Source organism: Suillus plorans (assembly GCF_016647745.1).
Source record: "Suillus plorans strain S12 chromosome Unknown HD556scaffold_2, whole genome shotgun sequence".
In the NCBI taxonomy this organism is placed as follows: domain Eukaryota; kingdom Fungi; phylum Basidiomycota; class Agaricomycetes; order Boletales; family Suillaceae; genus Suillus; species Suillus plorans.
This window is the reverse complement of record NW_024537386.1, coordinates 774,761-797,916: the sequence shown is the minus strand read 5'-3', so window position 1 is coordinate 797,916 and position 23,156 is coordinate 774,761. Positions and strand designations below refer to the sequence as shown.

The following is a 23,156-nucleotide window of genomic DNA, read 5'->3' as shown; positions in this document are numbered from 1 at the left end:
AACGTCGACATCGACATGGATCAGGTCGCAGCCAAAAGGATTCTTCAAGAGCTCAGCAAGCGTGAGGATCTGAAGAACAAGACATGTGTAGACTGTGGTAATCCAAATCCACAATGGGCTTCAGGTGAATACATGTGCTTCCTTTCTTTGTGTCCCTCGGTCATCCCCCGAAAGTTAGTTTCGCGATATTTCTGTGCTTGCAATGCGCTGGTGTACACAGAGGGTTCGGAGTGCACATCAGGTGAATTTACCATCATATGTGCACTTTCTTCATCCACCAGATCTCACGCGACAATAGCTTCGTGAGATCAGTTTCAATGGATACTTGGCAGGCGGATCAGATCAAGCGTATGCAGGTGGGTAATTGCAATGACAAGTTTATATTCCTCACTCACTGTCCCAAGCTCGGCGGGAATGCTCCTTTCAGACAATTCATCGAGTCATACACACCAATAGATCAAGGCGGATATAAGCAAGGTACAAGTGCATACGATACCTACCATTGTTGGGCAGCTTCGCAATATCGCGAAAAAGTATGCCGACCATCTTATCTTGCAATCTCTGACTCAATTTTCTCCAGTTAGACGCGGCCCTAGCCGACAAACCTTGGACTCCCTCCGCCCCACCATCCAGCTCCGGGAGCGGAACAAACTCTCCAGGACGTCCGTCTTCTGCGCAAGGTTTACGCAAGTCGCGTACCTCGGCACGTAACATTACGTCTCCGGTGTCCTCCGCAAGTTCGCCGCAACCCTCCCTGGATCTAACCACTACGGATCAAAAATCTGCCAACGAAGCTTTTTTCTCATCCCTAGGTCAAGCAAACGCCACTCGCCCTGCAGATTTACCCCCCTCACAAGGCGGCCGTTATCAAGGATTTGGGAACACGCCTTCACCTCCAACCTCTCAACACCCGTCGTTCGGACTTTCATCCACCTCAGCTCCCACACTTCAAGACTTCCAGGATAATCCGGGAGCCGCCCTAAGCAAGGGGTGGTCTCTCGTTTCTGCAGTTGTCGCTGGTGCATCGCGTGTTGTCACTGAAAATGTGATTCAACCTGGAATGGAGCGTGCTCTGGATCCAAACCTGCATGCTACCGTTCGCGGGTACATGTCAGAAGCGCAACGTCGCGCACAAGATGCAGGTCGTTCGGCAAATGAATGGTCTAAAACTCAGTTGGGCATCGATGTTGCTGATCAAGTAGGAGGCGTTGTGGGGACGGTGAAAGACACGTTGGGGTCAGGGCCACAAGGTTCTGGATATGGAGCCCTGTCGATGCATAATGATGGGGAGACGTCGGCTTTATATCACGATGACACAGAGGATTTCTTCAACGAGTATTCCGACGGCCGCACAAGCCTAGGTCAGTCGGCTGTTCACCCCACTTCAGGTACGTCAAAGACCCCTGGACCTGTTTCGAAATCTAAGGAGGATGACTGGGATGAGTGGAAGGATTTCTGATAGGCATTGTGGATGTAGATTTAGCTTCTTGAAGGATACGCTGTGCGCATCTGTAGTGACTGTAATGCTAGTGTATGTAATGGACGCTGGTGGTGGTGATCGACGTCGTCAGGTGCTGCAATCCATATATATATTTACATGCAAGTGTGGGTCCCCGAATAACGTCAATGGCGGCACCCTAGTTCCGGCCGCGAACATTGAAACAGCTGACGAGCGTTCTTATTCTTCTGCGAACCGTTTATTTCTTGCTATCTGTCGAGGCTGAATCGCTTACTCGTCATGCAGTCTGCCTTTAAGCGCACAACACGGTCATCGACCGTATTTGCACGATGCTCTCGGAGGTATCATGCTTCGGTACTCCCTTCGCTGATTTCACCTGCCTCGCCCGAGTTTCGGGAGAAAGCGAATGCCATGGACGTATTGGTTACGGATTTGGAGGCCAAATTAGAGCATGCGAGACAAGGCGGAGGTCCGAAGGCTGCAGAGCGCATGCGAAGCAGGGGAAAGAAACTACCCCGAGAACGGTTAGTGAGCTCACTCCACATTATCATTAATTACATTTCCTGGAATCTGAGAGACTCTGAGAATTTCGGTAATCGTTGCTGAACTACTCCATTAGTTTGTCGTTGCTACTGGACCCACATACCCCATTCTTGGAGTTGTCACCACTAGCAGCTCATGAAGTTTACCCAGAGCATATTCCCGGTGCTGGGATTATCACAGGTATCGGTAGAATATTTGGGCGGGAGTGCATGGTCGTCGTGAATGATGCGACAGTTAAAGGAGGGTCATACTATCCTCTGACTGTGAGCAGAAACTGGCACAAGTTGCATGCAGATTCAAATATTGATAATTCTTCAGGTCAAGAAACATTTACGAGCGCAGGAGATCGCACGGGAACATGGTCTTCCATGTGTCTACGTTGGTATGTCATTCTTCTTTCTGCTGCATTGCTTGCCAAACGCAATCTGTTCATTTCAGTCGAATCGGGGGGTGCGGCGCTGCCTCATCAAGCCAACGTAAGTTTCTATAGAACATGGGACCGACAGAGTTGTGACTAGCGCTCCAGGTATTCCCCGATAAAGAGCACTTTGGCCGTATATTCTACAACATGGTAATATGGATCCGACGCATATGCGTGAATGCCATGTGATACTCATCCCGCTTCTTAGGCTCAAATGTCTGCTCTCGGTATTCCACAGATTGCACTAGTACATGGTATATCTGTCGCAGGTGAGTGATGAACCCAGAACACTGTATTTGTCTCACTGCCGGTTCAGGTGGCGCATATGTTCCTGCAATGGCCGACGAAAATATTATTGTTGCGGATCAAGGGCGAATTTTCCTCGCAGGACCACCGTTGGTTAAGGCTGCTACAGGCGAAGAAGTCGATGAAGAGACTCTTGGTGGTGGATTAATGCACTCAAGTGAAAGCGGTGTGACCGATCATCTCGCGCGGGATGACGAGCATGCGATTGCAATAGCAAGGGGCATGGTCGGCGACCTCGGCTTTGCTGGTTGGAAACCAATTGGTGTACGTGATGATACAGGGTTAGCTTTCTTTTTTTCATTGACACGAGAGATTAGCCATCCGCAGTGTCAGAGGACCCTGTGTACCCCGCTTCGGAGCTACACGGTATTGTTGGCACCGATTCGCGCCAGGCTTTCGATATGAGAGATGTGATCGCTCGGATAGTAGACGGCAGCCGTTTCAGAGAATTCAAGAAGGAATATGGTCCGACCATGATTACGGTAAACCCTTTTTTATCCACAACCTGCATTCCCTTACAGAGTTATCCAGGGCTTTGCACATGTACATGGGTACGAAGTAGGTATCGTCGCGAACAATGGAATTCTATTCTCCCCATCGGCTCTAAAAGCCACACACTTCATCCAACTATGTTCACAACGTCAAATTCCACTTTTGTTCTTGGTGAACGTCACTGGCAGGTGGTGTTATAGTTCGGGCCGCTAGATGATCTGACCTATCCCATCTAGGTTACATGGTAGGTTCGAAGGCTGAGAGAGGAGGGATTGCGAAGGATGGTGCCAAGATGGTTCGAGCAGTTGCATGCGCTGATGTTCCAAAGTTAACCGTCATCGTCGGAGGAAGTTTTGGAGCTGGTAATTATGGTAATGCATGCTCCATTGAGAATCTTCTGTTGGATTAACGATGGTCCTTCTTTAGGAATGGCTGGGCGCGCTGTAAGTAACCTCCGTTTAGACATGCTGATGGGTGGCTTCACGTTCGTGCTTTGTAATCTAGTACTCCCCGCGGTTCCTATGGATGTGGCCCGTAAGTCCGGACTTTTTGAAATGGAGTTCGTTGCGATAACAGTCATAACAGAATGCGAAGGTATCAGTCATGGGCTCTGGTCAGCTATCGCAAGTTATGACTACGGTCTCTAAGTCAGTTCCCTAACACAAATGCTCCCTTTTACGGACTAATACTTACCATTTGCAGAGACCCAAGCCAGCATTCATCACTAAAAGCAGACATTGAAGCACAGTCAACTGCGCTCTACTCTACTGCCCGTTTATGGGACGATGGTATTATCAAGCCTGCGGACACACGAGATGTGGTTGGTCTTGGGCTCGCGCTAGCATCAAGAGAGCGTCCTACGTCGCGCGGAAGGGCATCGGTTGGCTCAACTACATGGGACGGCGACGGCAAAGGATTCGGCGTATTCAGGATGTAAAGATATTTATTTATTTTTCCGAATGATCGGACGGTTGAACATTGAACCCCACCTTCTTGCGGGTTTTGGACTGCAATGGATGTCTGGCCGACTGCTTCCCCGAAGTCGAGCAATATTAGACCTGCCATATTCGTTTATTTGTTTTTAAGGCTTTTGCCAAACAACGCCCAATGCAATTTCGTCATGTAAAGATTTGACTGCTCCTCAATACACCAATGCGCCATTCATAAACAAAATTTCTTGATTCATTGGTTGCTCTTCATGTCGTGTGAAACGTCTTTGAACCAGCTTTCTGTAGAGACCCGTGCAAAACTGCGTTCCGCACAACTCCTTACTTCTTTGCCACAAGTAGTTTCGGAGCTGTTGCAGAACTCGTTGGATGCCGGAGCATCTCAGGTGGATATTGGCGTTGACTGCGAAGAATGGAGCTGTTGGGTACGGGATAATGGTGCTGGGATCAGCAAAGCGGGATTGACTATGATTGGCAAGGGGTCGGAAGAAGGACGATACAGTGAGTCGTATTTTATGGCATTCAGACACGTCACTCAGCCAATAATCGCAGATACATCCAAAGCATATACCCCAGCATCCCTAGATTCTGTTTCGACATTTGGTTTTCGCGGAGAAGGTCTTGTGCTATTCCACTCGTCGAATGGTCGCTGAGACTTTCCATATAGCTCTATCATCAATGGCTGAATTATGCTGTTTGGAAATTTCGTCACGCACGTCTCAGTCTCGAGAAAGTTGGTCTGTCATTCTCAAGGTTTGTGAGTGCGGTTGTTGTGCGAACATGGCTCAACTAGTGTTGCAGGGTGGGAAGTCTTTGTACTCAGGACCATCGATTCGGTGGCGAAGAGAAACCCCAGGAAGTGTCGTATGCGTCAGGGATGCATTTTTTAGCGCGAGTCAAGCCATACATGGCGCTTCTTCTTCTGACGCGCGCACACAGCTTCCTATTCGTCGTCAATCTCATCCCTCTACAGCCAAGACTATAGATGGGATCAAGCAAGAGGTCGAGGCATACGCTCTGATGTTTCCCAACGTGGCATTCACACTTCAAGATGACAGCAAATCAAGAGAAAGTGCGTCGAGCAAGGGGCAGGTTCTCCGGGTTCCAAAGGTACGTAAGTCTTTTGAAACAGATGACATGTCGTCTCACGGTTGACACGACAAAGACCCGTTCAATCTTGGCTGCATTTCGACACATGTATGGTCGCGCACTGACCGAGGTGAGAAAACCGATTTGAACCCAGCGTCATTCACTCATGATCGACTGGTACAGCATGTGGAAGAGATTGATGCCACATCCGGAGATTTGAAAGTGGAGGGATTCATGTCCCTTGTTGGAGCACGTTCGAAGGTGATGACACAAGTTTGTATGACACCTGTTCACTCACGACAAAATAGGCTCATCAGTATCTGTGTGAGTGTGAGTAAGCATATTTGCAGCGTCTGCTCAGTCGTTTCTCAGACATAAACAAACATCCGATATCGTTCTGCGATCTTCATCGCCTAATTGATAATAAATTCTCGAATAGTACGTTTATGAAGCATGTAAGTCGCTTATATCTGAGGTATCTTTCTCGTGTTTTATGTACTGTAGGCGTATGATGAAGGAGGGGAAACGAGTCTGAGATCATGTAGGTTTGTTTGATCCAATTGAGAAAGTTCTTAATTCAGTTCTAGCGGTGCGCCGTTCGCCCCGCAAAGGCGAGAAGAAAGCTATCTATGTTCTAAATTTGGACATACCAACGCGACTCATTGATAACTGTCTGGAACCAGCAAAATCCGCAGTTCAGATCGAGGTGTGTAGATTTCCTTTCACGACCGGCTCCCGGGTGATCTGAATCCGGTGCACACAGCATAAGAATGTGGTGACAACATTTCTATCTTCTGTGATTGATTCGTTCTTGATTCGACATGGTTTCACATCTGGCAAACGTGGCGCTGAAGAAGGCTGTGGTTCCCCGCCCAAGAAGCGCAAAGTCTCCATGGTTCCAAATAGCGCAGACCAAAATAAGGTCCCTCAGCCTCCAGCTAATAGGAAGGTGAGCGGTTGGGAGCCTACCGTTAAGCTTTGGTACTCAGCTGATCGTGATCAAAAGGGAAACATGTCCGAGCAAATTCCGCGAACGACGGTTTGGGAAACGGCTGAAATGTTCATCGTGAATCCTCGTACTGGAAATTCTTATTTGCAAAGTTCGCGCCACAAGATCGACGGAACGAACTCGGCTAGCGCGAACCGTGTTTCCCGAATTCCACGTCTTCTTAGAGAGGGTCCATGTTCCGGCCCTGCTCAGCATAAAATACCCGATTGGCTACAAGAAGCTCTCATCGTAGGTTCCGAATGTCTGAGATAGACACAATTTGACCTTTCGGTATCTAAGGCGAACAATGCGTATGCTACTACGGAGCAAAGGATTCCATCCTTGCCGCTCTTTGCTAATCAAGCTTCCGATGATCAGGGTTATCCTATTATTCACTCTAATCATCCCTGCTCTTGCGCCTCCGCTTTTGGGTCATCATATCTCCAGTCAGGTTCCGAACACGCACGAACAAGATTTCACAAAAGTGACCTATTGAAGGCACGGGTCATCAACCAGGTCGACCGCAAGTTCATCGCCTGTTTAGTTCATTTAGATCATTCCGCCCATCAGGAACATGGGAAACCCCCAAAAAACCTTGCAGCGGATGGCTCAACTCTGATCCTGATTGATCAGCACGCTGCGGATGAACGAGTCCGCGTAGAACGCTTTCTAACCGAAATTTGCTTTGGCTTCCTACGACATTGCGAGGGAACCGGGGGCGTCGAAGTTTCGGAACTGTCGCCTGCTGTGCCTATTTTACTCACGCATCACGAAGCTTCGCGCTTGGCAACTATCCAAGAAGTACAGTCAGCATTCGATCGGTGGGGTATACGCTTTGAGGGATTGGCTAAGTTGTCCTCGTTCGAATCGGAATATGAATATGCAAGAGATGAAGCCAGTGGCGGGTATGTACAAGTCTTTGTCAGAGCAATACCTGCGATTGTGAGCGACAAGGTACGCGTAGACTCTTTCATGGTGTTACAGGCTTATTGTCCTGTGGTACAGTTGCTCATGAACGATGAGTTGCGAGACCTTGTTAAAGGCTACCTGGGAACTCTCGAAAGCGAGGGAGCGTCTCCTCCTAACCTATCGCAGCAAAAAGACGTCGATAACATCAAGGATGACGAGTCGCGGTGGCTCAAGGCTCTTCGCTGGTGTCCACAGGAGCTTCTGGATTTGATCAACTCAAAAGCGTGTCGCGGTACTAACATCAAAGTGCTTTTGATATACTCTTACTCATTACTTGATCCAGGCGCGGTCATGTTCAACGATCCACTATCACTGGAACAGTGCGAACGCCTTGTGAGAAATCTTGCTGCGACTGCATTTCCCTTTCAATGCGCCCATGGAAGGCTAGTATCTTTGGTTGCCTTCATTTACGCTTATTAATTGTTGTACTTCTCCTAGACCTTCCCTCGTTCCTCTGACTCATGTAAGTATCAAGAGTGGCGGGCGATCCGCGCCGGCATTGGATTGGACAAGGCTGAGCTGACTCACGGCGAGCTATCGTTATTGTGTTCGCCTTGGAGACCTTTATTGAGAACCGTGCAATCGGTATCTATGAACACCTTTATTACATACAATTGACGATCTCATTGTTGTGCGCTGGCACGTGATGCGTCTATGGTCATGTGATATCCAAGTGTTCATTAATTCAGTGACGTCAAAGTGGCGTGTGGGGTATAAATGTCACTCGCAAGCTCCGTCTGACCACCATCATTCAACCAACAACTACATCATCATCGTTGCATTTTTCTGAACCACTCAAATTACTCTAATACAATCCAATTACCAACACACTATCCCTATCGATCATGCCAAAGTCCCTCACCAAGGTTGTGTACAAGCCCGACACTCAGTCGACAGACGAGTTCATCACCTTTGTTAATCCAGCAGAGGTAAGCTGATATCGACTTGACAAACAATCGATCTCACATTATCATAGTACAAGAAATGGAAAGCAGGAGGTAAGCATCTCGGCTTTTGACTATCAGATAATCCATGACCTGATTCACATTTTGCAGACAGGTAAAGTGCACCAGTATCGCCCGATAACCCACCACTGATGATTCCTACGTATGCATAGAACGATACCTCTAGCTGAGGTAGTCGATTGTGAGCACTGATTCGATCGCGTGATTGTGATCTAATCGCATCACTTCCTAGCCTTCAAAGTGTTTTACTCCAATCAAGGTGCACAGGGCATCTTGGGTGCGCCTTCAAAACAACAACTGGATACTATCTTCGGCACGACGAAAGATGTCGATGTCTTGATGCACATTCTGGAGAAGGGGAAAGATCAGCCCGGGAATGGCATCAACTCAGGAACGACAACCATGAATGCTGCGCGTGGAAGCTTGATGGACAACAAGAGCAAGGGAATGTCGGGCATATGATAAACATGATCATGATTGTGTAGATGTTTGCAACAAAGCCACAATGTATTACTAGAACAATCACTTTCACCCTTTTCTGATTCATCGATTATCACTCTCATGCATCTTGTGATTGAACGTAGAAGACGGTCGAGTCCTCTACTCCCTCAACGTAAGGAGCTGTTGTTATTCTGGCAGGCTCCGTCTTCATAAACGCAACATGATGCTGAGAGTTATCGAGATATGATGGGCATCGCTTCACGCTTTCTAAATCACGCGTACTCACCTCTGGACTTTCCCATCCAAGCAACAACACTACTTCGTTCGCGTGTTCTGTACCAACAACGTACCCCCACGCAGTTCCGTAGCATCCCTTGAAGTCATGACAGACTTCCAACGATGCGTCGACGATCTTGCTGAATTCATTCAGGTCGGTCTCAGGCTTTACAGTGCTGATAATGACTTCTGTGAACGGCGCAGCAAAGCATTTGGTAGGTGGGTAGGGATTGAAAGCGACGAGCCTGCGCGTCGGAGGACAGTCAACAACTGCGTCAAGCTTTTCTTTGATCTGCGCCGCTATCGCGGCCGTCGACTCAGACCTCTGAGGGCGGCTATCCCAATCTGTGCGCGTGATTAGAACACAGAGTCACTAGAGTCGAAATGTCTCACTGATGAACCACTGCCTGATTCCAGGCTGCTGGACGCGATCGCCCCAGTACATCCGTTGGAGGCCTTCAAAAGTGGACTGGCGCAAGAGCTCGACGGCCTCCTGGAACTTGGGGGTTGTCTTCATCGCATCATTGCTCGTGAGCGTGATGATTTCGGTAACAGGGGTGTTTGACATGGTGCTGTAGCGGAATCCGATCTGGGAGCACCTCGAGCGTTCCCTGCGTTTATACGTAGCGCGTCGAAGATATTCCCAGGGTAGGGTATTACTTTTGCGCATGACAAATCCCGATCATGGGCTTCAGGAGGTTCGGTAGAGAACGTCCATATCTAAGTATTGTCGCGCCATACCCGCAAATTGTAAGCAGACCTGACAGGACAGAAACGCTTTGGGAAATTCGTTGATCAGTGACTCATCGGCACCTTGATCGACGTATTCCCCGCCATAAGAAATGAGGACGCCCACCGAGTCATAAGTGAGTCACGGGAGAGATAAGATTTGCACAACAATAACAGGACGTAAATCACTAACCGCTGAAGCGCTGAAGGAGATAGTGTGGACATTGGTTTACGAACTTAACTTGTATATATCGGTGCAAGAAAGCCTGCGAACAATCATAAGGAGGTCAGCATATCGCGGTCACGTCATAATAAGAAATGCTTACAGCGACGATGTAAACAAGTGGATTTGCAGATGGAGATATTAGAATGAGTTTGCATATAGAGGAAAAATCAGCAATATATATATACTTATGTACCAGGGGGCGCGTAGGCATCTACGTGTCTTTGTTATTGAGAAGCTGTCTCTGCCCATTCTCTGCTCCCCATCTGCACCAGCCGCGAGCAAGCCCGCGCAAACGCGAATATTTCCTCATCGCCTGAGAACATCGAGCTTGAGCCCACAACTTCCGGAGATAGGCCCTTTACAGAAATTGAGATGTCGTAAGAAGAATTGAAGAAAGGAAACGTACTAGATCATCCATCACACTCCGCATGTGATCTGAGATGCCGTTCCCTGAGCCCGCCGAATCATCCGAAAAGATCTGGTATATGGGTACTTCTGACGATACAAAAATCCTTGTCTGCGCCAGTCCTTAGATTATCGATCATAAGCATGAAATACGCGAGCTTGCCTTGGATTCGTAGCATGCGTCTATGAATGTGATAAATCGCCTTGCCTGTAGAATGATGGTTAATGCTGCAAGGATCTACGAATGGGAGAAACATACCATATCCTTCCTGTCCATCCCCATTTTCGGCACGTCTGTAATAAACAGAGTACCAAACTGCTTCGTCACTTCCAAGTAATCAGCGGCACTCAATGGACGGCCGCAAATTTCCTCGAATGAGAATCGCGCAACCTTTGACGTCGAAAGCGGAACGCGAAGCGTGCGGCCCCATGTCGTTATTGGGCGATTCTCAATAACAGGATCTTGAAGCGCAGCGGTAGGAGTTGGACATGTCAGTGAATTAAAGATTTTGTCTATCTCGGCTTTATTCTCTGGTGTTAGTGGATGATAGTATACGTGGGAGAGGGCGCGTGGTATCCGTCTGTAGTCTGTGCATGATAATTGTAAGATCTTACATACACCGGAAGAGTATGACTAGATACACACCAGTTCCTGAGTCTAAGTCCGTCACTTCAAAGTGCGATTTGAGAAGCTCTATGGCGGGTATAAAGCTTGAGCGTTGAATTCCATTCTTGTAAAGATCGTCTGGGTGTCGACTGTGTGACAGTCAATCATAATATACCGCCATGAAAAGCTGGATGCGCACTTAGATGTGATTACACAAACTACACCATGATTCATCAAGCCCTCCAATAAACGCCTCAGAATCATGGCGTCCGCGATATCCGTAACCTGAAACTCATCAAAGCATAGCACATACGCCTCCTTTGCCAGGTCCCGCGCAACAGGACCGATGGGATCGCCACCAGAGTGTCCCATGAGCAATTTAGTAGCGTGTATGCGTTTATGTGCATCGATCATGAAGGCGTGGAAGTGCACGCGACGCTTGCGTGTGATAGAAGGGGGCAGTGTTTGGTAAAAGAGGTCCATGAGCATCGTCTTTCCTGTGCCAACGTCGCCATAAAGGTAAAGACCTTTTGGTGCCGATGCAGGCGCCGTTCCTGGTACTGGAGGTGCGCGAGAAAACAAACGAGACATCTAGCAGCAAGTGGGTCAGCAGTCCTGAGAGAAAATGAAAGAAAATCACCAATGAATCACTTGTCCTCGTTTCGGGTATAGGTGGGGGGTTGTACTTGAGTACCTGCTCCCAGAAACGCTGAAGTTTGCCGACGATACGAATCTGATGATCGTCACTTCGAAGTACCCCAGACTGCACGAGTTTTTCATGTTGCTTTATCGGGGAGATCGGTGCCGGGAACATTTGTGAAGTCTCGAATTGATTGATTGTAGCGAATTCGGCAGGATCGCTGCGTGCAATGCTTTCTACGGCAAGCGAGGAATTGAACGCCTTCCCGTGTCCATGTCCATGACCGGAAGACGGCAAAGAGCTGGAAGGTGAGGCAACTGGTATTGATGTGGTCAACGCCCGCCTACTTTGTGCTGCCGTCCGCAATAGGAGTCGATTCCGCTGGTGGAGCGCACTAGACCGAGCTGGATTCATAACGACAATGTTCCGTCCACAAACAAAAAATAAAAAATGAAGGAGAAATAGTAGTGTGTAATGCAAGGAAGTGGTTGGAAAGTTGACACAGTTCACTGCACAGGAAAGAATTGGACGCCACACACGATACCGGCCGACGGGGTACGGAATAAGTTATAACAGAAACAGGGAGCTTGCGGGGAGCCACTGCAACCCAATTGCTTTCGGCATTACTCGGCGCTTAAATAACCGGTTCCACACTCATCCGAGTCTCCACTCTTCTACCACGATGCCTACAGAGTACACTATCAAACTACGATATCCATGTTAGTATGGAGAAGGATGATGATGGTGTACCATTTGAAATGTCAGAAAGCTTCTCTGATATTTTCATCGGTTGCAGTTGTTGCAGGACAAATATTGCTGGTCTGCAGCCATACGATGTGATGTTAGACTGGTCCTATGATGATCGTACAAGACTCGATAATGAGCATCAAAGTGCAAAGAGGAGGAAATGGCGTTCAGGAACGAGCCACGTTTCAATTAGGTCCACAACGGTTTGTTACATACTTGAAGCTTTACTTGACTCTGTGAAAAGACTCTGGAAATCCACGTATCCCGTATACTCTCCTCTTGGTTCAACGTACCAACGTGAATCTTCTTTGCCCCTTGACTTTGAAGACATTTCCTTCGGAAGCTCGCAACCTTTCTTTTACGGAGAACTCGACCATCCGTTGTACAGGAAACACTTTTCATCAAAACGCCGCTCGACAACACACTTTCAATAGAGTCTCCTTGCGCTACCATAAGCATTTGCCGGACGACCAATAGTCTTCGGATACACTTGTCGAATACCTATGGTATTGCGGATGACATCATCTTCGGTTTCGACATCCAGGCGTAGTGGATAGATCAGTGCTCGTGTAGTCATTAGTCACGCCAGCAACTGCCAGCATGCAGTGAAGATGTAGATGTATCTGCTCAAGAGTTGGATACTGGTAATATTTGGCTATTGGTGAGAGCGAACGCCCACGCAGGACTGGATCATAAGAAGAGCTCTCCGGGTGTAAGAAGAAGACGTATGTGGCGTTCGAATTGGTGTTTGGTGGTCTATAATAGTTGATCCAGGTTGTGTAGGCTGGGGTGCTAGAGCATGAGAATGGCTGTGAGCTGGAAAGTGAGCAGGTTTAAGAAGGAAGGGTAAAAAAAGCACATACTGTGCTATGCATAGGACGGAGCTCAGGCTTCGTTATCTTTTATCGGGCGATTAGAGCCAGCGTCCACTTGAACTTCCAGTACGGAACTGACAGTTATCTTCAGCAGGGAACAAGTTGGGTAACTTCAAGCTAAACATCAGCTTCAGAACAGTGCACGAAGACTCGGAGAACTTACTGGTGGTTCTTCGAACTCACCGACAAACACCTGCCAACCTCCCAAGCGAATAAACCGATATGGCTTCCAGCTCGACACAGCCCGGCGCTGCATCCAAGAAGTCAATTCTGGAACCAGTCATGATATTGGAGGGCCATGAAAAATCCACTCGTAAACCTCCAGAGAGGACCTACCATAACATATGCAGCATATCCTACTTTTCGGATGGCGAGCAAATGGTCAGTGGATCTGAAGATCAGACTGTTCGTCGGTGGGACCTTCAGGCAGGGAAGGAGATTGAGGGGGTACGGGAAGTTTGTGAGGAGGGAGTACATGCAGTAGGTGTGTCAAGGGATGGTCGATGGATCGTCACTGCTGGTGGAGATGACAATGAGTGTGGGGAACTCAAAATCTGGGAAGTTAGAACGGGGATCACAAGAACATTTGAAGGCCACTCACAGAGTATCACCTGCATCGATATCTCCGCGGATAGCACCCTGCTGGCGAGTGGAGTAAGATGCGGAAGATGCGGCACAATACGGGTATGGAACCTAAAGACTGGCAAACTACTATTCGAAACCCCAACTAGATGGGTGGGCGTGGTTCGATTCTCGCAAGACTCAAAGAAGCTCGCAGTCATATCAGATGTAGCGAGGTGTCTCGAGGTGTGGGATGTTGAAACTCATAGATTGGATACCAGGCTACTGTGGAAATTCGATTGGGGAATGACGACACGTGCCCCAGTGATTTGGACAGCCAAAGACCACACCATCTTGGCCGCATTTAACTTCAAGGATGATGATGACATTGACGAGCCCAAGACGATCTATGAGTTCGATGCGTCGACATTGCAGACTGTCAGAATTCCCTTTGAAGGGCACACCAATATCATATGTGGTCTAGCACTTTCATTCGATGGTGCACTCCTCGCTAGCGCTTCCGTGATCAGACCATCAAGCTCTGGGCCTTCGAGTCGCGCCAGCTCCTCGCCTCATTCGACGTTCATGCTCCTGACCACCTCATCTTCTCACCCAACTCACACCAACTGGCATACACTACCCGGTTTGACACCAAGATCTACATATGCGACACTCCACCTCACATCCTTGCCACTATCCAGTCTGCACAAGAAGCGCAGCCTAATGTATGCATTCATGCACACTTAGTACCTGTTTGTCGACTAACATCCTGTTACAGATAAATGCAGCTACAAATCCACGACTCCCTAGCTAAGCGGACGATTCCATCGGGCGTATCCAAGTTGATTCTCACCTGTCAAGGCGTAATAGAAAGTCGATTTACTTATTTTTAACGTTCATAAACAAAGTCCCGACCAAGCCCATTGATTGATGCCAAGAAATATATATACATGCTCAATACACGAAGCCATCTGCGAACATGCACATATCAGTCGTATCGTAACATCCCTCCACCTCCAGCCTACCCGGGCCATCCGCATGCCCAAACTTTCTCCCACTCTTGACAATATATACAAAAGTGCACCCGAGTATCGGATACCACAACACGAACGTCGTCCAAAGAAATACGCCCCTCTCCGGTCTCCGTAGATGCTTTTATCTCCAGGGGCACGCGGTAGCCCTTCACCAGGGAAGCGGGAAACGTCACCAATTCCGTCTGCAAGTTCATTCCTGCACTGAATTCAGCTGTATCGAGCGGGAGTTCCACACGCGGGAAAGCCAAAGAGACGGTTTCAAGCCTCTTCAATAAAGCCCATGGAGCGTGCGCCATCCACTGAGGGAGGTTGTAGTCTCGAGGTCCAACAGCGCCAATAGCCCGACCAGCGACATGCAAACTTACGTCTCCTAGTGAGTTAGGGAGCACAACAAGGTGGGCGAGGGAAGCCAGAAAGGCTGATCCTGAGGCAAACATCGTCATGGGGCATGGCCTAGTGACATTCCCCAATAGCGTTAAAGTTTTCGTGCGCCACGGAGGTGGCGAACATTCCTGGTCGGTGTTCTCGCCCATGTCGGTCCATACATGTTCCACGCAGCGTGTCAAGAAATACATGCTTGCAAAGTCGATCGCAAGCGATGGTGCGCCGAGGAGTACCGGAGCCAAGAGGTCAAGGTCTGAATGAGGCACAAACATGTCATCGGAGCGGTGCGCAAAAGAGTATTCGGGACTCGGACAAAATTCTCCGATCCAAATGTTATGTATATAACTTGTGTACGCAAAACAAAGACGAGAATCCGTCTGAGTGTATTCCTTCTGCATGCGTAGAGCATGCACGAAAGCCTTCTTGTTGCGAGAATCCAGTAACACTGTGTGCAGCATTTCGGGTAGTGCAACGCTCCTGACATATCGGGAGACTAGACAGAGTTTGCGAGCGGTTGAGTATGGATTCTTCGCCTTGTATTGGTCTGGTTGAGCAAAAGTGGGTCGAGCTGCATAACTCATGATGAGGTTGACGAGCTCGATGGGAAGGTCGCCGAATAAAGCTCGGGGAATAGTCGCCATGATTGGTCGATAATATGGAAAACTGGTTCGAAGGAGCCCTCTTAAAGACTTCGTGAACAATGGCGGAACAAGTCAAACAGCAGTGGCTGAAGGCGCATCCAAGTATGTGTTGGACCACAAGTTGTGACCCGATGGTCCATAGTAGAGTTATGATTCCTTCAGTAGGTCGCATGTGTTTTGGCTTCGCGAAATATGACATTCCACAGCGCGGATATGGAATTTGGGCATCGGAAAACTCGTATTCGAATCTGATGACAGGGTCGGCGCAGTTCGATCAAATATACCTGTGTTCAAAATTGGTTCAAAAGTAAGATAATTCATCCTCAAGCTTCACCCATGGGCGAGTGAGCGTTGTCGAACTTATGAACAAATGCGTGCACCTGTAGAATACCCATCTGCCCTCCGATGATATCCTTGCCAGTTTTGAGATCCAGGAGTAGTAGAAAGTCGAGAAGCACCTAGGAAGGTGTTCTACCCAATACTGTCAATACGTGAACCGCAGTGGCACCAAGCTTGAGTGGCAGCACAATACGGTGCTCGGATGTGGACCAAACCTCTGGCTTGCTGTAATTTAAGAATCTGAGCAGGCAGAACTCGTTGATGTTTGCACCATGTTACAGTGTGTTGCATAAAAACCTGCAGTACGAGTTTTTTTTTTCAAAAATTGGCCTGCCTCCTAATTGAGGTTTTGTAACATTATTTGTCACCTAATTAGTCCCGGCAAAGGTACTTAGCAAGGCTAAACTCGTACTGCAGGTTTTTATACACACTAGTACTGTGGTATTGGCCTTCTATGTGGTTGATCTCGACTACCCGCGTCTGTAGGCGTAGGAGGTCAAGAGAGTATAAATACTATACTCCTATACCCGCCAGTTGTAGGTGGGGTCTCAGCAAAGTCTGGAATAAACTGGTATGCTCGATTCATTCCTCTCACTATTTCAGGTCTCTATTTGCAATGCTACTACGCTGCTGTATTCTCGCCTCTGACGATGGTGTTCCGCCTTTACTCAGATACCCATATCACTATGGCAGCTCATGCATCATGACTAGACAGCATGGAAGCGGCAGATTATGCGGCAGCTTCTAAAAAATGTTTTGCAGCATGCAGTGCCCCTACATATGACACAGTTTCCATGACCATATAGGAATTGAGACAAACAGGTTAGACTCAAAGCTGTGTGAAGGGGTGTAATGACATTGACAACCACCGCCTTCACTCGGAAGACAATTCTTCGAACACTTTATCCGAGTCATTGCCGCTTTAGTTACGGTTCGAGATCGACTCCCTCGGCTGAACCCTTCGACTGCATCAGCCACCTTCTTAGATGCTCTTGCGCTATGTCTTCCTAGGCCAGTCCGCAAAACACAATACAAGTATAGCCTCACATAACTCACTTCGTCCTTCAATCTGACCCGACTAAATGAACAAAGCAGTAGAAGCGCCCGTAGACCTCACCGGTCATATTCTCCGGTTAGATGACCATCCTGTGGCCGGAGGGTCTTTCGGAAATGTCTACAGAGGCATCTACCAGACCACGTCAGGTCAAATTCAAGTATGAGCGCCTTAATTCTGTGTGTTGAACAATAGAAATGTAATGATTCCTTCTCAGGTTGCTGTCAAGGCTTTGCGTTTTCTGCCTAGCGCGGATGATATCAGGGTCAGTGGGATCTGTTCTCCGTCATTCATATTGAAGGCTGAACTTCACGTTGTAGAGAATCCGTCGAGAGATCAAAATATGGATGAAATTAAAACATCGGAATATCGTGCCATTCATAGGCGTAACAGCGAGATTTGGACCCCCCGAGACCATCTCTCTCGTTTCGCCCTGGATACCCAATGGAACATTGACAAATTTCTTGGACACCTATGGTGGAAATTCATCACTGATATCGAAGTTATGGCTGGTGAGACCTATCTATCGTTTTAGGTGTGAGCTGAACCACCAATCACAACAGCTTCATGATGTCGCAGCTGGTTTAAACTACTGTGGGTCATCTTCCTCTGAGTTCACTTGTATCGTCTTAGACCAGTATTTTCAAGTACACTCATTCCCTCTCATCCACGGAGATCTCACCGGTGTAAGAGAATCGTTTTTACACGCATCTGTATCTGAATTAGATGGTCTGTAGAGCAATATCTTGATAAATGCAGAAGGCATGGCGTGCCTTGTGGATTTTGGACTTTCTACCGTGATAGGAGGACTTGAAGGTGGATCTTCGATTGCCCCGTCATCCTGCCGTCCCGGTGCAATACGGTGGACCGCTCCCGAGCTTCTTGGAGATCCAGAGATTTCCTATTTGCCTACACCAAAAAGTGACATATATTCTTTTGGTAGCGTGATGCTACAGGCAAGTTGGCTTTCATCACTGAGTTGTCTTTGACTTGACTATGTTCCCCAGATCCTCTCTAACAGATTTCCGTGGTATACAGATAGAGGCATCATGGCTGAATTTCGTATCATAGCAAAGCTGCTTGTAGGAGAAACTCCGCCTCGGCCGGATGATCCATGCATTTCAGAGAAACACTGGGCTCTTATCTCGGAATGCTGGCGCCCGATCTCGAGCACGGAAAGTCGTCCGACAACTGTACAATTAGTCGACACTATCAGTAAAGACATTGCCAATTGTTCAGGTGAAACAAACGACGCGTGCCGTGTATTCCGTTCCGAGAAGTCTCCTCTAATGGTGCACAAAGACTCTCATCCTCCCTCCAAACCGTTACCTGGACCCATGAGACACAGACAGCAGCAGCCGAAGTTATCACGCCCGACTGTAGATGATTCTGTGGATTCAATTTTCGCATTTTATCCCCCAGACCCCGAGAACAAGACGGTTGTGCCTCATGCTCCTGGAGAGTTGTTGCGACAAGAGTACACCGAACCTTGTCACAGATATCCTCCCATAAACACGCTTTTCGTGGATAATCTCCCTAGGAGCACAGGGGATTATGGTGACTATCTTGAAACTCGATTAAGAGCCTTGTTTTCTCTGCGCCCGGGATATAGAAGATTACTATTCACTCGCAAGAGTGACGGGCGAATGATGTGTTTTGTCGACGTAAGATATTTTCTTCCACTCGCAGCCTCATTCTGATTTACGGCGGCGGCAGTTTCAGGATGTACATCATGCCACGATGTCTCTCAATGACCTCACTGGCTCCACGCTCGACGGGCTCATAAGAAACGGTGGTATCCGTCTGACGTATAGTAAAACATGCATGGCTTCCCGAAGGCCATATAGTGCGGGTACGGGTGCATATGCAACTCCTCCAAGCTTCGAAGCCTGAGTATGATACTTATTATTAATTAGCATGTTTGATAATACATCTCAGCCATTATTTTACAACGTAACCCGCATATCCTGGTCTTCAAGTAGCCAGTTGTATGAAATTCTATGTATCACAAAAGACTTGCAGCACCTCTGGACGGCAAGAGTCACGTGGTTCAGATCTGATCGGACCAATGTCTTCAAGTTGATCGGCTACACAACGGCTACATCCAACTTGCTTGCATGCAATCCATCCCTCCAAAACCTGCTTCAGCTTCACTCACATCACTGAATAATGTGCACGTATTCCCCGGAATATTGAGCACCAAAATGACATTACAAATGGGACGTCAGAGATCAATGAAGTTCGTGCTTTCATTTTGTTCGGTGCTCTAACAGTATATTGAACGAGCATCCAGAGGCAAGAAACGAGCGAGAGATTCGTCTCCGAGCTCTTCTTCACTCTCTTCGACACACTCGGAAGCTCCTGTTATCGCGCTCCCAGTGAAAAAACGTGCGTACGTGACTTTCTTCGATTTGTGACCTCAACTGAATGAGGATACACATAGCTAAGAGAGCAGAGACAAGGAAATGCCCGGCATGTACAGAATTGATCCCTGTGCGTCTGCTTGCGGCTCATGCGGCTCTTGAAATGCAAAGGGTGGAAGACATCATTCAGCATATTGGTGAGGCAGAGGTCTTGGCAGAAGTTGATGACTTGGAAGAAGGGTGCGTCTAACTGTCTGCTACTACATTGCACGAGCATTTGATATCACCCATTTCAGCCCGAGCAACCGCGCCCGACGCTCTGCACTAAAAGCTCGCAAATCCCTTACCACCTCTATCCCATCCTCCTCCACATCTCCTTCTGCCATTGGCAAGACTATTCAAACCATTACGCGTCGACGGAAAGCACGACATCTGCGCCTCAAAGAGCTTGCTAAGGAGCATGAAGCAGAGTCCTGGATTATGGAAGTTGAGGGAGGGACGTCATGTCCTGTGTGTGCACAGGTAGTCAGAGGCGATCGGGATGTCGTCGAGGCACATGTGGATGCATGTCTAGTACATGAAAGCGCTAGGTTGGAGCGAGAGCGGTTACACGAGGATGAAGAGGATCTTGATATAGGTGGTGGCGGGGGTAGCGTTAGGACCAGGGTCATTACAGGTGCAAGTCTACGAGGTCAGTACGGAAGTCACAACACAACATAAATTATCGCTGACTCTATGGGCAGGCACTGGTATCCATGTTCGAACGTCTAATTCACTGGACGTCGAGGATGAAGTGGACATAGATGGCGAGGATGAAGCAGTGTTCGGAGAGGCACAGTTTGGCGAGGCTGATGTCCTGGCTTTGCCTTCAAGTGACCGAGATTTGCACGCTGAGAATGAAGATATCGATGTCGACACAGATGGTCATCTAGTAACTGTCCAGGAACGACAGACGCTCAGACATCTGGTAGTCGAGGGCAAGGTCTTATTGAAGCGGGCAGATAGTATAGAGAACAATGTTATCCAACCGATCGGGATGGACCAGCTCGACCTCGACATTATCACTGCGCGCTCACGAAATGACCCTAGTGCACTTATCCTGGCTCTGGAAAACAAGTTGCAGGCTCTGGTAAGTTCAAGGCATAGTTGATATACACCCCGGACTAATAGTCGATCATAGGAATCTAACACTGGCTCAACATCTTCACCCAACCTGTGCCGTATCTGCCTTTCACACTATACCGAGCCAACGGTGTCAACAGGATGTTGGCACACATGTTGTCGTGAATGCTGGCTTCGTTGTCTGGGGGCAACCAAACTCTGCCCCATGTGCCAACGAATTACCAGCGCCGCAGAGCTGAGAAGGGTGTATATGTGACGTTGCGGACTTTATCTTGCTTTTGATACCTTAAAATATAGTATATCGCATTGTATTTTGCATGACACACTATCTCGTTTATTCCTGTAAGTAAGCATCGTGGTCAGCCTTCAGCTCTTCAAAAGAGTCGCGCGCATAATGCTCATATCTGGCCTAATACCATCGACATGTACCACAGAATAAACCAGTTCAAGTTAAACGGTTACAAGCGGAGGAAATTCAGGGCCCTCGCATGGAGAACCACCACGGAGTATAATCCTGGCAAGTGAAAGGGAGGTAGGGGAAAACTTACCTAAGTCGACAAACACGTTCCATCGGCATCACATGATAGACCACTCAGGATTGATGAATGAAACCTCAAACCCCCAGCAGCACCTGATCACTGAGTAGAGAGTTGACTTTTTTTAAGTAGACTGAATTATAAAATACAGCTGGAAGTTCGCATGCAAGTAGTAATTCCTTATGCGAGTGGGCTTATGAGCCTAGTTCAATGTGTTAAAAATTTCCGAGGCCAACGAGAGGCACTGAGACAACGCACTTAATAAGGGTGGGCTGAGGCGTGCTCCGAGTATAGCCAATGTAAATGATGAGTGGTATCCAGCCATAGTGCACCAGAGTCTGCAGAGAGTCAGTAATCATGTTCAGCGCGGGTGTGAACCAACGTACGCGGCCAACCTCCACTAGTTTCGTGATACGTTCCTGCGTAGCACAATAAGTATTGGACACGGCAACCATATGAACATTAGTCGTACCTTGGTCTCTTCGGAGGGCATTTTCTGCAAATGTTTGATGGACGGTGCGAACTAAGAAACTTCAAGGACCCACGAAAAAGGCAAGTCCCTTCATTTGCAACTCCGACGACTTTTTGATCACTGCAGCGAGATTAGCCACTTATTATCTCTGAAAATGCCTATACGCTCATCCTCATCAGCGGCGTATATACAGAATTCTTCCACAAGTACAAATGGTGTACCTTCGTGAGTTCATTCAAAACTTGCCATATGATGCAGTTGGTCTCATGAACTGCTAGGACGCGCCCAACTTCACTAACGATTCATCCGTCCGCGCTCTTCTCGATCCTTGACCACTACCTTCGGCGAACAGATGCTCAACATCGTGTAATTGGTACCCTTCTTGGTACACGCACAGACTCGACCGTTGACATCAAGTCTGCATTTGCTGTCCTCCATTCGGAGACCGATGAGCAGGTTGCAGTAGACATGGACTACCACCGTGCCATGTACGACCTCTGCATTCGTGTTAGGCCCAATGAGACCATCGTAGGGTGGTACTCAACTGGCTCCGACCTAAACACATACTCTGCCTTAATTCAAAATTTCTACTCCCAAGAGACCGCACCAAATCAAGCGGTACACGTTGCCCTTGATACTGGAACTGAGGAGGGAAAGAGTGCTGGAGTGAAGGCATACGTAAGGTACGTGCTATAGCTTCTAGTTCATGCGGTTTCCTTGATCTTATTTCAACCAATCTAGCTCACCGGTTGGGATCTTCCCCAAACCCGAAAATTGTGTATTTGTTCCAATCCCTTGCGAACTTCGCTTCCATGAAGCAGAACGCAGTGGCCGTGAGTTAAAGTCTATCAGGTGTACCAACACGCCATCGATTGAATTTCTTGCTTAGTCGACCTGCTGTTGTCTCCTAACCCGTTATCCAACCAAACCGACCTCGATGTTCTTGCATCCTCATTGACAGACGTGCAAAACATGCTCAACAGAGTACTTGCCTATGTGCAATCTGTCTTGCGCGGTGAGGTTGTAGGGGACAAGGCTGTAGGGAGGTATCTTATGGACGTATTGGGTACCGGCGTAGAGGAAGATGGCGGTTGGACCGCAGGACTACAGGACACTCTGATGGTAACATACCTCGCAAACTTGGTCCGAAGCCAAGCCGAAGTTTCTGCAAGATTGGCGTTGACCACCGCAGCATAACGGTGCGTATTCCTGGTTTCGATTGCGATTGAAGCCATTTATGTGATTACCTAGCTTAAATCCCCCCTTCTTCCGATATTCCAAGGTTCCATCCGCGAAAAATGGGTGGCTTGTATCAGTGCACTGTAGTCTGCTGTACCAGTCATCCTCACAATCCTGTGTAGAACAGCCGCTTTCGGTAACCCAAGTTGGTGTGTAGTTGCTTCAGAAGATGATGCAGTCACCATCTTTTTTCGCACGAAGGGGTGATTAGAATTGATTTTTATTGAGGTGGATTGGACCTTTGAATTTGCCCTGGCGATGCCAGATGTACGTCTCCAGTGTTCAC

General features: G+C 48.1%; 12 protein-coding genes across 12 annotated transcripts; 8 read left to right on the top strand and 4 right to left on the bottom strand.

The window, feature by feature from the left end:
* Positions 1-15: 15 nt before the first annotated feature.
* HD556DRAFT_1469270 (ArfGap-domain-containing protein) lies at positions 16-1,827 on the top strand (the record flags this gene model as incomplete). Its single annotated transcript, XM_041308420.1, has 5 exons — positions 16-124; positions 175-241; positions 299-356; positions 405-533; positions 581-1,827. 5 exons carry the CDS (start codon positions 16-18, stop codon positions 1,457-1,459), a joined length of 1,242 nt encoding a protein of 413 aa, XP_041167030.1. The 3' UTR covers positions 1,460-1,827.
* Positions 1,739-4,158, top strand: HD556DRAFT_1225392 (carboxyl transferase; the record flags this gene model as incomplete). Its single annotated transcript, XM_041297009.1, has 14 exons — positions 1,739-1,983; positions 2,079-2,265; positions 2,321-2,384; positions 2,441-2,478; positions 2,529-2,573; positions 2,632-2,692; positions 2,740-2,993; positions 3,047-3,211; positions 3,261-3,414; positions 3,458-3,592; positions 3,648-3,664; positions 3,726-3,755; positions 3,807-3,868; positions 3,924-4,158. 14 exons carry the CDS (start codon positions 1,739-1,741, stop codon positions 4,156-4,158), a joined length of 1,692 nt encoding a protein of 563 aa, XP_041167029.1.
* Positions 4,159-4,341: 183 nt separating this feature from the next.
* On the top strand, positions 4,342-7,928 carry HD556DRAFT_1260523 (uncharacterized protein). The gene is made up of 14 exons (XM_041299040.1): positions 4,342-4,669; positions 4,721-4,786; positions 4,836-4,921; positions 4,970-5,278; positions 5,334-5,387; positions 5,441-5,518; positions 5,566-5,581; positions 5,630-5,712; positions 5,762-5,798; positions 5,845-5,963; positions 6,021-6,206; positions 6,264-6,494; positions 6,546-7,597; positions 7,653-7,928. The coding sequence occupies exons 1-14, from the start codon at positions 4,420-4,422 to the stop codon at positions 7,735-7,737; spliced, it is 2,652 nt and encodes an 883-aa protein (XP_041167028.1). The 5' UTR covers positions 4,342-4,419; the 3' UTR covers positions 7,738-7,928.
* HD556DRAFT_1322652 (DUF1960-domain-containing protein) lies at positions 7,929-8,676 on the top strand. The gene is given in 5 exon segments (XM_041301391.1): positions 7,929-8,143; positions 8,191-8,211; positions 8,231-8,233; positions 8,330-8,360; positions 8,412-8,676. 5 exon segments carry the CDS (start codon positions 8,060-8,062, stop codon positions 8,639-8,641), a joined length of 369 nt encoding a protein of 122 aa, XP_041167027.1. The 5' UTR covers positions 7,929-8,059; the 3' UTR covers positions 8,642-8,676.
* A 62-nt stretch (positions 8,677-8,738) lies between these two features.
* On the bottom strand, positions 8,739-9,464 carry HD556DRAFT_1302993 (uncharacterized protein; the record flags this gene model as incomplete). The annotated part of the gene is made up of 3 exons (XM_041299571.1): positions 8,739-8,846; positions 8,907-9,241; positions 9,290-9,464. 3 exons carry the CDS (start codon positions 9,462-9,464, stop codon positions 8,739-8,741), a joined length of 618 nt encoding a protein of 205 aa, XP_041167026.1.
* Positions 9,465-10,075: 611 nt separating this feature from the next.
* Positions 10,076-11,917, bottom strand: HD556DRAFT_1224457 (AFG1-like ATPase-domain-containing protein; the record flags this gene model as incomplete). The annotated part of the gene is made up of 7 exons (XM_041296957.1): positions 10,076-10,207; positions 10,258-10,379; positions 10,410-10,464; positions 10,516-10,844; positions 10,903-11,012; positions 11,063-11,454; positions 11,504-11,917. 7 exons carry the CDS (start codon positions 11,915-11,917, stop codon positions 10,076-10,078), a joined length of 1,554 nt encoding a protein of 517 aa, XP_041167025.1.
* A 1,430-nt stretch (positions 11,918-13,347) lies between these two features.
* HD556DRAFT_1436500 (quinon protein alcohol dehydrogenase-like superfamily) lies at positions 13,348-14,500 on the top strand (the record flags this gene model as incomplete). The annotated part of the gene is made up of 3 exons (XM_041305581.1): positions 13,348-14,124; positions 14,202-14,411; positions 14,465-14,500. The coding sequence occupies 3 exons, from the start codon at positions 13,348-13,350 to the stop codon at positions 14,498-14,500; spliced, it is 1,023 nt and encodes a 340-aa protein (XP_041167024.1).
* A 207-nt stretch (positions 14,501-14,707) lies between these two features.
* HD556DRAFT_1225370 (uncharacterized protein) lies at positions 14,708-15,745 on the bottom strand (the record flags this gene model as incomplete). The annotated part of the gene is made up of 1 exon (XM_041297006.1): positions 14,708-15,745. One exon carries the CDS (start codon positions 15,743-15,745, stop codon positions 14,708-14,710), a length of 1,038 nt encoding a protein of 345 aa, XP_041167023.1.
* A 1,532-nt stretch (positions 15,746-17,277) lies between these two features.
* HD556DRAFT_1322618 (kinase-like domain-containing protein) lies at positions 17,278-19,140 on the top strand. Its single transcript, XM_041301390.1, has 7 exons — positions 17,278-17,403; positions 17,459-17,650; positions 17,702-17,732; positions 17,787-17,824; positions 17,876-18,094; positions 18,146-18,802; positions 18,855-19,140. The coding sequence occupies exons 1-7, from the start codon at positions 17,341-17,343 to the stop codon at positions 19,029-19,031; spliced, it is 1,377 nt and encodes a 458-aa protein (XP_041167022.1). The 5' UTR covers positions 17,278-17,340; the 3' UTR covers positions 19,032-19,140.
* Positions 19,141-19,342: 202 nt separating this feature from the next.
* Positions 19,343-20,879, top strand: HD556DRAFT_1428624 (uncharacterized protein; the record flags this gene model as incomplete). Its single annotated transcript, XM_041304732.1, has 6 exons — positions 19,343-19,377; positions 19,432-19,526; positions 19,582-19,741; positions 19,798-20,192; positions 20,245-20,630; positions 20,682-20,879. 6 exons carry the CDS (start codon positions 19,343-19,345, stop codon positions 20,877-20,879), a joined length of 1,269 nt encoding a protein of 422 aa, XP_041167021.1.
* A 460-nt stretch (positions 20,880-21,339) lies between these two features.
* On the bottom strand, positions 21,340-21,652 carry HD556DRAFT_1436496 (mitochondrial import receptor subunit TOM7; the record flags this gene model as incomplete). The annotated part of the gene is made up of 4 exons (XM_041305580.1): positions 21,340-21,361; positions 21,418-21,497; positions 21,546-21,578; positions 21,632-21,652. The coding sequence occupies 4 exons, from the start codon at positions 21,650-21,652 to the stop codon at positions 21,340-21,342; spliced, it is 156 nt and encodes a 51-aa protein (XP_041167020.1).
* Positions 21,627-23,062, top strand: HD556DRAFT_1322610 (Mov34-domain-containing protein). The gene is made up of 5 exons (XM_041301389.1): positions 21,627-21,648; positions 21,698-21,856; positions 21,910-22,314; positions 22,373-22,464; positions 22,521-23,062. The coding sequence occupies exons 2-5, from the start codon at positions 21,786-21,788 to the stop codon at positions 22,826-22,828; spliced, it is 876 nt and encodes a 291-aa protein (XP_041167019.1). The 5' UTR covers positions 21,627-21,648; positions 21,698-21,785; the 3' UTR covers positions 22,829-23,062.
* Positions 23,063-23,156: the final 94 nt, after the last annotated feature.

What these genes read in the sequence shown, in the direction of transcription:
- HD556DRAFT_1322618 (XM_041301390.1), top strand. Translation starts at nt 17,341, where the DNA reads ATGATTCCTTCTCAGGTTGCTGTCAAGGCTTTGCGTTTTCTGCCTAGC. An exon ending in TGATATCGAAGTTATGGCTG is followed by an intron (nt 17,651 to 17,701) that starts GTGAGACCTATC and finishes CAATCACAACAG; the next exon opens with CTTCATGATGTCGCAGCTGG. An exon ending in CGCAGCTGGTTTAAACTACT is followed by an intron (nt 17,733 to 17,786) that starts GTGGGTCATCTT and finishes AGTATTTTCAAG; the next exon opens with TACACTCATTCCCTCTCATC.
- HD556DRAFT_1260523 (XM_041299040.1), top strand. Translation starts at nt 4,420, where the DNA reads ATGTCGTGTGAAACGTCTTTGAACCAGCTTTCTGTAGAGACCCGTGCA. An exon ending in GTTGGTCTGTCATTCTCAAG is followed by an intron (nt 4,922 to 4,969) that starts GTTTGTGAGTGC and finishes CTAGTGTTGCAG; the next exon opens with GGTGGGAAGTCTTTGTACTC. An exon ending in AGCCTCCAGCTAATAGGAAG is followed by an intron (nt 6,207 to 6,263) that starts GTGAGCGGTTGG and finishes CGTGATCAAAAG; the next exon opens with GGAAACATGTCCGAGCAAAT.
- HD556DRAFT_1322652 (XM_041301391.1), top strand. Translation starts at nt 8,060, where the DNA reads ATGCCAAAGTCCCTCACCAAGGTTGTGTACAAGCCCGACACTCAGTCG. An exon ending in CCTTTGTTAATCCAGCAGAG is followed by an intron (nt 8,144 to 8,190) that starts GTAAGCTGATAT and finishes ACATTATCATAG; the next exon opens with TACAAGAAATGGAAAGCAGG. An exon ending in TCTAGCTGAGGTAGTCGATT is followed by an intron (nt 8,361 to 8,411) that starts GTGAGCACTGAT and finishes ATCACTTCCTAG; the next exon opens with CCTTCAAAGTGTTTTACTCC.
- HD556DRAFT_1322610 (XM_041301389.1), top strand. Translation starts at nt 21,786, where the DNA reads ATGCCTATACGCTCATCCTCATCAGCGGCGTATATACAGAATTCTTCC. An exon ending in AGTACAAATGGTGTACCTTC is followed by an intron (nt 21,857 to 21,909) that starts GTGAGTTCATTC and finishes ATGAACTGCTAG; the next exon opens with GACGCGCCCAACTTCACTAA. An exon ending in TGAAGCAGAACGCAGTGGCC is followed by an intron (nt 22,465 to 22,520) that starts GTGAGTTAAAGT and finishes TTTCTTGCTTAG; the next exon opens with TCGACCTGCTGTTGTCTCCT.